The 13786-nt window shown below is 36.3% G+C and overlaps 1 protein-coding gene across 1 annotated transcript; it reads right to left on the bottom strand.

Moving 5' to 3' along the window:
- Positions 1–11753: 11753 nt before the first annotated feature.
- Positions 11754–13495, bottom strand: LOC100811108 (uncharacterized protein At5g39865). The gene is made up of 2 exons (XM_003522900.5): positions 13203–13495; positions 11754–12823 (listed from the first exon to the last, which is right to left on the bottom strand). The coding sequence occupies exon 2, from the start codon at positions 12792–12794 to the stop codon at positions 12021–12023; it is 774 nt and encodes a 257-aa protein (XP_003522948.1). The 5' UTR covers positions 12795–12823; positions 13203–13495; the 3' UTR covers positions 11754–12020.
- Positions 13496–13786: the final 291 nt, after the last annotated feature.

A 13786-nucleotide genomic window follows, 5' to 3' on the forward strand; every position in this document is an offset into this window, starting at 1 on the left:
GGTAATGAGAAGGGCCAATATTGGTTGAGCGATGACATTGTTGGGCTGGTGGGAAGTTTGGCCATGTAGGAATAGTAGCCACAACATGGGTTCCTTCCTCATTCTCATCTTCTTCATTTGCCCCAGTTTTCTCATTCATCAAAGCAGGATGATCAAATTTGCCTATTTTCAGACCCACTTTGATCCTTTCACCGGCAAAGACCAAATCCACAAAGCTTGAAAGTGCGTACCCCACTATTTTTTCATAGTAAAACACTGGTAATGTGTCTACTATTATTGTGATCATCTCCTTCTCCGTCATTGGAGGTGCCACTTGAGCTGCCAAGTCTCTCCACCTTTGGGCGTATTCTTTGAAAGATTCATGCCCCTTTTTACCCATGTTCTGTACTTGCATCCTATCCGGAGCCATATCAGAATTGTACTGATATTGCCTAACGAAGGCAACCATTAGGTCCTTCCAAGAATGGACTTGGGAAGGTTCCAAGTTAGTGTACCAGGTGACAGCTACCCCAGTAAGACTTTCTTAGAAGAAATGTATTAGCAGTTTCTCATTTTTTGCGTATGCCCCCATCTTCCGACAATACATCTTTAGATGGTTCTTGGGGCAAGTAATCCCCTTGTACTTTTCAAAGTCCGGCACCTTAAACTTGGGAGGGGTGACGATATTGGGTACTAGGAACAACTCTTCAAGGTTAGCAAAGGCATAATCTCCGCCTCCTTCAATGGCCCTGAGCCTTTCCTCTAGAAGATCCAACTTTCCCATTTCTGCCATAGCAGGAGGGTTTTTACCCGCTGTGGAATGCAAGGGGTGTGGTTGTGGGTTATACTGAGGGCCCTCCAAAGTGTTTTGCAGGGGTATATCACCAACTGTTTGCCCTTCAGTGGCATATCCGAGGCGAGGCTCGAAGTCGGCTAGATTGTGATGGGATATTTCATGTGTCTCCCCCATGGGTTGAGAGACATGTGCATGATTAGTTTGAGGTTGTTGGCTCTCAATAAGTATAGGAGTGGAGTTAATGAAATTCTCATTGGGTGGAGTATAGTTCAGAGGTAAACCATATGGCGGGAAAACATGTTTGTTCTAGACTTGCACAAAATGATGGGCCACCCGTATCTGAGGTTGGACGATTTATTAGGTTGAGGCCAGATGGGGGAGTCAGTTCCACCCTAGAAACAGCACTGACAGTGGCAACTGCAGCCGTATTGACCTTCATTATCTTCTTCATGTTCATCATGGCCTCCATCATTGTGGCCATCTGTTCTTTCATGGCCTCCATGTCAGCCTTCATCCGCTCTTGCACCTCGTCTACTTTAGCCATTACTCCAGCTCTAGCATGCATTCGGTAAGGGTGTCATAAAGTGTGTTCTTCCCTTTTGATAACAATGATTAAAGTTTGGTTTTCAGGGAAAGAATACAATGAGCAATGCAACCAATGAAAAGCATGGATGTATGTGAATGATGCATTGTTCGTGCTTTATCTGACTTTCTTTTTTTTGTAGAGTAAAATGCAAGGATCATGCATGAGTGAACATGAAAACAAAAGGTATGTAGTTTGTAGAACAAAAAGTATGTTGAATGCATATGCATGATGATGCAATGCAAAAATGTAATGCTTGAATATGATAACTGACAAATGCAGGAACGATATGTTCATTATGATGCCGTGAAAAGAGGCATGATGCAATCAAGGAATATGCCAGAGTGAGTTTTCTATGTGCCCTTAATTGGGGAATCTAATGGAAATGACCCAAAAGTCCCCTTCTAGTGACAATTCCCAAGCGTGGTTTTATGTAACCTTACTGGCTTCTAGAGATATCATCTTCTTAGGTAATACATTGTGGCAATAGGGACTATCAGTGACAACGCATCACTAAAAGAGGAAAACTCTAGATGAGGCTTCACTGTCATCAACCAAGTCAGAGACCCAACATGACCACAGATTCACCTCTACTCCTTATGGCTCACATAGACCTGGGCATAAGGCCTAATATCTCAATGTGTGTGTGAGGCATAGGTGTCATGTGTTTGTAGAAAAAAGGTATTTCTAACTATGAATGTAATTGATTGACAAACACAACAACATAGCAAAGGTTATGTACAAATATGGACAAAAAAAACCAAAGATAAAAGAAGAAGTCATGATGAGATGTTGCACACTGATTGATTAGCCTAACTCTCTAAAAACAGTTGTCAACTGTCACAACCTACCCTTCGGCGGGAGGGTGACGCGGGGCTCACGGGTGCATCTTCCAAGGGAGGAGAACGCGCAGAGTCGCCACCAACGTTTATTCGAGAAAAACATAAAAAAAAACCGGAACGTGTGGTCTACAAACTTTAAGTGTGAAAGGCTCGAGAGTTGTTTTTATGCACGGGGAAGGTATTAGCACCCCACGCGTCCGTCACAAGGGACGGTAGCCTTCAATCAAATGTGCAAATATGACTTCAAAACTACGTATTTTCCCTTTTTTATGTTTTTCTGTATTTTTCCTTTTTTTTATGTTTTTTAGCTTTTTATGGGTCTTTTGTATTTTTTATCTTTTTGTGGTCGACAAGGGTGTTTCCCTCGCTCCTACGTATCCTCAATTGCGATGAGGAAATCAGACCTACATAGTTCTTTCAGAACTAAGCATTGGTTAAGTCATTTTTATCTTTTTTTCGCAAGATATATTTTAATCAAACAAAAGTCGTTTAAGGCATTCGACCTTTAAACGATATTTTGATTTTTGAAAAAGAGAGAAATGTTAAGGCGTTGGACCATTAACGAACTCTTGGTTTTGAAAGGAGAGAAACGTTAAGGCGTTGGACCATTAACGATCTCTTGGTTTTTGAAATGAGAGAAACATTAAGACGTTGGACCATTAACAATCTTTTGGGGGTGGTCGACAAAAGTGGGGCTTTTGCTCCTACGTATCCTCAATTGCGATAAGGAACTCAGACCTACGTAGTTCTTGCAAAAGCGATAAAGTTATGTGTTGATTTTATGCTTTGAATGGTCCATTTTAACCAATAAAAGCAAAGATGACCGTTTTAAAGCGTTGGACCTTAAAACGGTTTTTGAGTGACTTTTGCGGATAAAGTTTGGTTTGTGAGTTGATTTTAACCTTAGTTTCACTTTGATTATTAGTCAATTCATTCAAGGAAACTTTCAAAGAAAAACGTCCGATTGATTTTTTTTTATTATTTTTTGAAGATATTTTGATTATTTTATTATTTTTTTGCTTTTTTTTATTTAACCGAAGTTACAACGTGAATGATCGGCTGGATTTTATTTTAATAGTGATTAAATGAGATTATAACATAAATGATCGGTTGAAATTCATTTTATCAATTATTAGGCGAGATAACGGCTTAAATAAACGATAAAAAGTTCGTTAAAAGCGGAAGAAAAGAAAATCGAAAGTGAACGAGATGAAGATGAAAGCAAACAAAACAAGAAATGAATTGAAAGTCTCAGATTCGAATACTTACCAGTTGAAGACCGAAGAACAAACGAAGAACGGACGAAGAACGGCGGAAAATCTTCATGGATTTGCTCATGGAAATGTCTCGGAAGCGTTACGAAAGCACCTCGGCTTGGATCTTCTTCACGGAAACACATTTTTTTCACCCAAAACAGTTGAAATGCATAGCATAGGGGTCAAGGATAAATTTACACAGCCCCCTTCCCCTATTTATAGCCAAAATTGGGAGGTGTTTGCCGCCCAGAGGCTTCTTGAGGAAGATTTCTGAGCGCATCCCAATTACTAAGTTCACCCCCCTTTTCGTACTTTATGGAAAAGTTACGGAAGCCTTATGAAAGCGTTTCGGACTTGATTTTCCTCTTTTTTTCTCTTCCCTTTCACCAATATTAAGTGAAATATGCTAACCCAAGGTTTTTGGAAATTTTATGGAAGCATTACGGATGCCTTGGATGCCTTGGATGCCTCGGACGCCATTTTTTAACAAAATGGAGGTGGTTGCCGCCCAGAGGCTTCTTGAGGAAGATTCCTGAGTGCACCCGGTAATTGATAAGTTCACCCCCCTTTAGAATGTTCTGGATGAAGTTTCCTGAGCGCACCCCCCGTGTTTGATAAGTTCACCCCCTACTTTTGTGTTTTTGGTTGTTTTCTTTCCGAAACGTCTCGGAACTTTACGGATTCCACGGTAATGGGTATTAAACATTTTGAAGTGGTCAAACGAAGGTCGCCAGCCAACAAACAAAGGTCCCCAAACAAAATTAGGGTATGACAAAGGGGACTAACCCTAGGATCAATATTTCAATTGATTGATTAAATGTCAAATGGCCCCACTGTCATCACCCAAAATTGTCAAGTGATTAAATGAAAACATACACTTTAAAGGAGTCCCCAAAGAGATTTGCAAAAGATAGGATGAGGTTGCATGAATTATCACATCTTTTAGAAAGAGACAGTCAATCTGTGATTTTTCACGCAAAAAAGGGGGGAAAGAAAAAAGAAAACAATTAAGGTCACCAAAATAGGAAATAATGTCATGAGCATTACATAATTTTTATGATTCAAAACCTTTTGCATCACTAGCATTTCATGATGAAGGTTGCATGCATTTGCATCCCAAAAATCATGTTCATATTAGGCTATAAGTGTGTAGATTTCTCTATATATACCAATTTCCCATATCTAATGTCCTATCTTTTAAGTTTAAGATGAGTGGTCCTCTCAAAGAGTCAACCTCTTGCTTTCTCATAAGGTTGAGCCCTTTGGTACTAGTGCCTATTGGCTTGTTTCATAGGACTCAACGACCTCACTTTTATCTTTCATAGGACTCAAAGTCCTCACCTTTATATTTCACAGGACTCAAAGTCCTCACCTTTATCTTTCATAGGACTAAAAGTCCTTACCTTTGTCTTTCATAGGACTCAAAGTCCTCACCTTTATCTTTCATAGGATTCAAAGTCCTCACTTTTATCTTTCACAGGACTCAAAGTCCTCGCCTTTATCTTTCACAGGACTCAAAGTCTTCGCTTTTATCTTTCATAGGACTCAAAGTCTTCATCTTTATCTTTCATAGGACTCAAAGTCCTATGTCTTTATCTTTCATAGGACTCAAAGTCCTCCGTCTTTATGCTTTCATAGGGCTCAAAGTCCTTTGTCATTTACATTTCAAAGACTTCAATGTCTTTAGTAATTTACGCTTTCAAAAGACTATAACATCTTCATTTACATTTACAAGACTTCAATGCCTTCTATCTTTTACATTTTACAAGAATTCAATGTTTTCTATCTTTTACACTTTATAAGACTTCAACGTCTTCTGTCTTTTATAGGACTCAATGTCCTTGTCTTTGTGCTTCTTAGGACTCAACGTCCTTTATTTCTGTGCTTTGAAAAAAAAATTCAAATGTCTTCTGCTCTACAGGACTACCATGTCCTCCATTTTATGTTTTATAAGACTTCAATGTCCTCTTGTTTTTTCGGTTTCACTTCCTTGGTTTTCGCCAGTTGTCCGGTTGAATAGCAAGGTCACTCAAACGAAATTAGTGTCCTTATCTTTACTTCCCTTTTATTTCCAATAAAAGATAAGTAAAGAGGGGTAATTGTCATACCCTAATTTCATTCGGGGACTATCCTTCATTGATCTTTTGATCCTTGCTAGTCGACTTACGGTGTAAAATTCCAGTTACCACACAAGACAAAAAATCTTTCAATGTTTTAATCAAGAATGCGAAAAATACCAAAAACAAAAGGGGAAAAAGGGTCTTTTCATTGGATTTCCTAGACCCTGGCTCGCCTGGGCGAGCCAGTTACTTCAGGAGTAAGTCTTGGCTTGCCTGGGCGAGCTGCCATGTCCCAGGTGCCCTTTTTTCTATAAATAGGCGTCAAGGGGAGCTAAGGAAAGGGTTCCAGCATTGAGGAGTGAAGAAAATTGAGAGAAGTCAAAGAGAAGAAGAAGAAACAAGAGGAAAGGAAGCCAAGGCGCTGCCGAATCGCGACTGTGATCAATCTCTACATCGTTCTTTTAAGATTTGAATGTGATCTATGCACCCTTAGGGGTCCCCCTTGTTGTTTTGTGCATATTCATCTCCTCCTTCTATCATCGGTAATTTCTTTTTTTGTAAAGTTTAACCTTAACCATTCATTAGTGTCGTAAAGTTATCTTTTAAAGCGATTGAAAGTTAGTAAACACAACCAAGATAAAATCAACTCATAACTAACTTCATTTCATCAAATATCACTTGAGATCGTTCAAAGTCCAATGCCTTGATGATTCTCTTCGCTTTTCAAAATTTAAAACATCGTTTCAAGGTCCAACGTCTTAAACGACTCTTTGTTCGCAACAAAAATGAACCTTTCAAAAGCATAATACCAACTCAACACACAAGCTTTCAGACTTAAAGAACTACGTAGGTCTGAATTTCTCATCGCACCTGAGCATACGTAAGAGCAAGGGCAATACCCTTGTCGACCCCAAAAAATAAAGAAACATAAAAAGGGAAAATACATAATTTTGAAGTCACGTTATGCACACTCGATTAAAGGTTGTCGTCCCTTCTGACGGGCGCGTGGGGTGCTAATACCTTCCCTATGCGTAAACAAATCTCAAACCCTTCTTTTCAATATTCATAAACCTCTTTTTGGTTTTTCTAATGTTTTCCTCGAATAAACGTTGGTGGCGACTCCCACCCGTTCTCCTTTTTGGAAGACGCACCTTTTTCTTTTTGCAATAGACATTCTACATACTACATGGAAACATTCTACATTTATTCCCCTACCCCTCCACCCCCAAATTTATATCACAGTTCCTTTAATTCTTCATTTTGACTAGGAGAAGGATCTCCACTCTGCTATCGTGACACATGTAACATTTTAAATAAGCAGGAAAATCATTTAAATTTGTAAAGTTGCTATCCTATTCAATCACCAATCGTGCAAGCAATAAGATCTTAGTTACAAGCATGATTTTAAGTGTTCAGTGGCAAGTATAATAAACAAATCCAACATAAATGACAATATAAATCCAGGTGGGTTAATTACAACATACCACATATAGGAAATAGTCCCAATGTAACACCAAGAGCAGCAGAGAAAGGCAAGTGGTTTGGTTCAACTCCTCTGAAAAATAAGTACCAAAAATCATCAAACTAAAGTTGTATTTAGAAGCCTACTTGTCATAAACAATCCATTTCTCCGTGGCTAACATTTTTTTATATATTTTCTCAACTTTGATTAATTTTGTACAAATTGCAGCTTAGTTTCTCAAAAGATGAGACAATACCAGAACATGAGCATGCAGTGATAGACAACAAACCACTTTCGGAGGTAGTTCTGGAGACTATGATCAGAGGTCCTTGTTATAAACTTTTTTTCCAAGTCCTTCTATGAGTTGATTGTCAAGCCCAAACTGAAGCAAGGTGGCATATTTGTGACACGACTATATATGAGTCACTAATATTGTGTATCAATATTTAATAATAAAAAAATGAAATATAACTAAATAAAAAGTCTGTTAAATTCTTATACTTGTTCAGGCAGGACCAACTAGAATATTTAGTTGCACATAAGTGTTTTCATGTATCTACAACACCTTGAGACATAGGATTAAGGGGGGAAATAGATATCTTGATGGGAAAACATTCACATCAGCCTCAACTTTGAGCAAAATTGTTCCAAACTCATAAGTGGAACTTAGTTCTATTCTATCCTCTTGCAATTGCATTTATTCGCCTATTGATGAGAATCCAAAAACTACCCAAATACAGGGACCTATGACCAAGAGTAAGACCAAAGAATCAGTGGATACCCTCCAACAAATGGCAACAAGCAAACTTAATAAGGCCCAAGTGGAGAAGGATGAAGGCCCAGAGGCAGAGGCACTACTAAGAATATTAATTGTTGCTGAAGGCCCAGACTAATTTGAAGGCTCATGCCAAACATGTTCTATTTTTTATATTTATAATTTTTAGTTGTAATTTTGGCCCAAACTGTTTTGAAGACCCATGTCTATTTCTATCTTTTCGTTCAAATACACAATATGTATTGATTTTGTTTTCAATAGAAGTAACTTTTGGAATTTGATAAAATTTGGTGAGATCTTCTCTCTGGGATGAAGTTGTCGTGCTTGATTAATATATCACGCACTGCACGATTATGAGACACTTCAGTGCCACGCTGGAGCTCTGCATCGGCAAAGGAGAGGAGTCATGGCTGGTGGTGCAGAGCACTCCAAACTCTTCCCATTTGGAAGAGGAACCCCATTAAAGGTTAATCCAAAATTAAATGTTCTACCTTTTTATTAATTAATTAATGATAATGGGTTTTGAACAATAAATATGTTCAAAACAGAAAGGGTGAGAGCTAAATGTTACAAGCAACTATGGAGCAGAAAATATCAAAAAACCGTGCTACTATAGCTCAAAGGATTTAAGTATCAAATTAAAAATCTTATATATGAAAAATCAAAATAAAGGGTATAATTAAAAAAAGTTTTGAAATCTCCCCAAAAAAAGGAAACTAAATATTTGACAATACACGAAAGTAGGTTCAGAAAAATTCCAACTTAAAATCTTTACTAAAGGATAAAAGACTATAAATTATTTATTTATTAGATTAACGTAAAAAGTCAAGTCGGGCTTGTGAAAAAGAAGATAACGTGAGAATTCACTTAGTGGTTGTGGAAAGAGATAATACTCAGAATCATGATTATGAAACTCTCGAGTTAACTCGCTAACTCTTACGAGTTTATGAGTCCACTTGTCCTTTGCGAGTTAACTCTTGAGTAAACTCTTTTTTTATTAGATTATGGGTAAACTCTATAAACTCTAAGTAAACTCAGTAGACTCTCGAGTTTACCACCGAGTCAACGAGTTAGCAAGTTAAAAAAATTAGACCAAAATGTAAGTCATTTTTTTATTATTTTTTGTTTGTTTAACATTCAATATACCTTCATTTAGCGTGTTATTCTCAAATACAAAATTTTCACATTTAATAATATCAAACTTTTGTTCTCTAATAACATCAAAGCCTCGATGAGAATGATCTACCACTACTATAACCTCTACAAGTTATTGTCTAGTACTGATGTATTATAGACTTGGTTATTTAAATATTCTGAACTTTATGATTTACTGTTTTGCTTTATTATATTGTTGAAATGTTTAATTGGTATGTTATTTATAGATATTTTGTTATTATTTTTATATAAAGTAAACTTTTATGAATCTACGAGTCGAGTCTATGAAACTCTCACGAGTCTGCGTAAACTCTCGAGTTTGATAACCTTGCTCAGAATGGCGTACACTAAGTACAAATCGGAGAGGAGAGAGCAGTGCATGCATTTCTATAAGTGTCTGCTAGTCTTTCAAAGTAATTTTTTTAAAGTAAAAATTAGATGCATTTTTAGGCATATTCAAGCATGGTAACATCTTTATATATAACAAAGTTCTTCTTTCTTTCGAGTATTTCAAACAATTAGGTTGTTAACATCCTGCAACCACAACGTTTGTTGATGTCCACAAATCAAATTTTTAGATTTAAATATATTTTTATTCTTTTAAATTTAAAACAAATTTAATTTTGATCTCTTAATTAATAATTTGTTCTTTTACTTCTCAAAAGTGAATTTGAGGGATAAAAAGAACTTGTTTTTTGTTATTTTTAATCTCCCAAAGTCAAGTAAAGGAACTACAAAGTTCTCAAAAGTGAATTTGAGGGATAAAAAGAACATGTTTTTTGTTATTTTTAATCTCCTAAAGTCAAGTAAAGTAACTACAAATAATATTTTACGAATTTAAGAGATTAAAAAGAATAATTTTTTAATAGGAAGATCAAAACAAAAAAAAATCTCAAATTTAAAAGATTTAAAATATATTTAAGTTAAAATTGTGATTCTAAATTTTAACTTATTCTTTGTCGTCTAAATTAAAATTAAACTGTTACTTACATTCTGGCATGACTCATCTTAATAATTGAAAATTAGAATTCCAAATTATAATATCAATTTTTCCTGTAATCAGCATATCTTGAAAATTTTAGCAGTATTATTTTGCTCTTTGGTCAAGTTTATTAAATATTCACAAGCCAGCATATCCTACATCTTGAACAAGGAAATAAGATCAGAACCTGATGCTTCGTCAAAAGGGGAAAGAAAGCAACAGAACTTACTTTTAAAAAGCTCTAATTAAAAAACAAAATCAGGTAAAATGTCTACAGCTGATTGAATATTGTGTTGCCGGAATATTCTCTAGCTTATATCTTAAGTCAGAATATTTAAAAGAACTATTTCAAGTTATTTTGGGTATGGAAAAGAATAATCACGAATGTTCTTTTCCTCCTCTTCTTTCTTTCGCTTTCATTTTTATTTTTTTTATATAATTCGATTTCTATTTTTGAAGTCACAATCACAAATCTCTCTCGTATAGGATAACATTAGTAATATTAGGTGCACCTACACTAATTAATGTGAAGAAACAGATGGCAACCATTTCAATTCGCATTTTTATAGAGAAAAGACATACAATCGGGCTTTCAACATGAAGAATGAGACACACACATTCCTGGGTCTCACAACTCTGACGACCTATTACTCTTGAACGAGGCATGCGCATTACTACATATTAGCAAAAACATAGACACTACTAGGAGTTTATAACGAAGAAAAGTACCAGGAGTTTATAACGACTCGAACACTCAATTCAATCAACTGAATAATTTAAAATAAGTTAGAAAGTTAAAAAAAAAAAAGAGTAAAGATCAAATAGTTCGACTTAATTTTTAAAAAATGATTTGTTAACATTTTCTAAATGACTTTTTGGAAAAAGAAAAACCAATATTTGTAAACCAGGAACTGGCTATAACCACACTAAGCATCTGCCAACAGAGTCACCGCTAAAAGCCTACATTATGATTCAAAATGAAGAAAAAGATCACAATTTTAAAAAGGAAAAGACATAATGGTGCTTTCATGTTTCAACATTACATTCTCTCTACTTCCCAATTGCTGTTTAATTGAAACAACTGAGATTTTGTATCCTATTGGCTGGATGAAAACACGTAGGAAGCAAGCCAGGAACAGGCTATAACATGTAATCAGCAGCCAACAGAGTCACTGCTAAAAGCTTATGAAGAAAAAGATGGCGACAATCCCATATCACAATTTTACAAACAAAAAACAAAGGATCGTGATTTCAACATGAAGAATGAGACATGCACATTCCATGTCTCAATTCATTATGGAATGGCAACTTACCACTTTAATGAGACATGTACAATACAACGTGTTAGACTGTAGATCAATTTATTTATAAGAAAACAATACTACTTCAAAGCTTTTAGAAAAAAATTGCACCAAAAAAAGCTTTTAGAAAAGAAAAAAAAAATTAAATCTCAAAGAATCAATAGCAGAGTCAATAAAAAACCAGATCAATGCAGTTCTTTTCATAACTTCAGAAAATCTTAATCCCATTGGACAATCAATAGCAGAGTCAATAAAACAAACAAACTATAAGCACCATACAACACTCCTAAAATCCAAGGGAAGTCAACATTTTAATACCTCATGTAACATGATCACATCATTCTTGCAATAATGCAATGCGATCATCATCCAAATCAAAATGCACGCACAGGCCACCAGTGATTTGAATCTAGCACAGAGCTAGTAGCTAGTACCAAACAACATGATTAACAAAGATATGATGTAGATATTAACATTTAGTATTTTTACTGTCTCACCAACAAGATTATCTCTAAAAAATCTGTGAGTAAAAAAAATATATATACAGAACTTGGATCCGAGATTAGACTAATAAAGGGATATATTAAAACATCCCATAATTCCCATTAGAAAGCTATCATCCATCAACAACCAATATTTAGCAAATTCTTGTACACCACTAAATATTTACACCCTCCATTAGAATATAATATACACATCCCCCACTCACCCCAGTTTTCCATCTCAATCCAAGAAAAGAAAATAAAACACCCAGTCTTGAACAAAACAAAACACATGTTCAACGAGCAACAACCCAATTAACCCCCATGAAAATCATCATTAATCAAAATCAAGAACAGCAATACGGACACCTGAGGAGTCCATTCTCATTGCATTCCAAGCACCTCTTCAATTCCCCTTCATCCTCATCAAACACCTTCCTGCTCCCACTGCAATTCTCGCACGGCACGAACCTCGCGTCCCCACAATTGTCACACACGAACCCGGGTTTCAGCTTGGGGAGCCCTTCCAGAATCATCTTCGCCAAGTCACCACTCTCAAACAAATGCTTGATCACATCAGCACCACCAATGTACTTCCCTCGTATAAAAACTTGGGGGAGCGCCACATGGTGCTCCCCCAGCACATGCTGCAGCTCCTCCCTGTAGCTCAAGTCCATAGACACATCCCTCTCGTCCACCCAAACCCTGAACCCCTTCAGGATCATGCGGACCGCGTTGCAATCCTCGAAAGTTCTCCGAATCCCGCGAAGGCTCGTTAAATACACAACTATTCTGTCCTCTGTGCCGGGTAATCGAAACAATATAGTAATGCACGAATCTGAATCTGTTTTTGAACGTGATTTTGAAGAAGAAAACGATTCAGATTCGGATTCTGGTTCTGGCAAGGGTTTTTTGGAGGATTCGAATAAGGTGCAGAGCTTCTTCACCATTTTTCCGCGGATTGAGGATTTCATGGAGTCCACTGAACCGTAGAAGCGGTTCACCGAACCGGACCGGTCAAGATTGTGGAGGTGGTGGTGGACGAGGTAGGGTTTCTGCGAGGATTCCGATTTCGTCGAGTGAATCGTGTTCGAACGGTTGAAGAACGGGAACCGCGACATCTTCGCGAATTCGATGACCTCCGAGTTCCCTGAATGCAAAAGAATCGAAATGTTTTAATGTGTTCCGGTAAGGGTTTATAAATTTTGAATGCAAATTGACTCTGAAATTGATTTTGTAAAATTGATTACGAAATGACGTGATTCTTTCAATGCAAGTTGTTTCAACTCAAAATCAATTATGAACCTGAAATCAATTTCTCGAAATGAATACTTACAATTACGTTACCTAATGTTTCTTCAATGTAATCATGAAAATCTAACATGAATTCAGAAACACTATTAATCTTTTTAGGGTTTATTTTGGGACTTTTTCGTAATTAAATAAAAAAAATCGAGCTCAATTTTCAGGGGCGAGAGTATTAAAGAAGAAAAAAGGCAATGAAATTTAGGGTTTCTTGTTTTTTATACCTCGCGAATGATGCGGTGGATGACGGCGGCGAGATGCTCCGGCGCGGCGACGAGGAAGGACGGAACAGAGGAAGCTGAGGTGAAGATTTCTTTTTTGCTGTTGTTTCAGTTTGTTTTCTTTGTGGGGTTATTTTTTGTAGAGAAATTGATGATTGTTTTTGTGTGCTGTGTTTCAGTTGAAACAGGAATTGGGTTTCTTTTTCTCTTTCTTTCTGTCTGTTAGTTTTGGAGTTGGCTTCAGAGAAAGAAATGGTCAGAGATAAGGGTAGACTCACTGGGTTATGTTATCTACAACGGCAAGAATTTATTTATTTATACAGAGAGAAAATTCAAATATATTAATATACATAATTGAAAAATAAAATTTAAAGTGGGTGTAGCGGTGCGGGTTCTGTTTCGTCTTTTTTTGAGTGAGACAGTGAGGGAGGGAGTCTTTGGATTATTACCAATTCAAAATAAATTTATGCATTTAATTTTTGAATTAAATTTTAATAGTAGTTTAGTCTGTATAATATAAATGATAAATATTTATTTTATATCATTAAAATTTATAAAAACATAAACATTTTAAATACATAATTTAT

Source organism: Glycine max, chromosome 4 (assembly GCF_000004515.6).
Source record: "Glycine max cultivar Williams 82 chromosome 4, Glycine_max_v4.0, whole genome shotgun sequence".
NCBI lineage: Eukaryota > Viridiplantae > Streptophyta > Magnoliopsida > Fabales > Fabaceae > Glycine > Glycine max.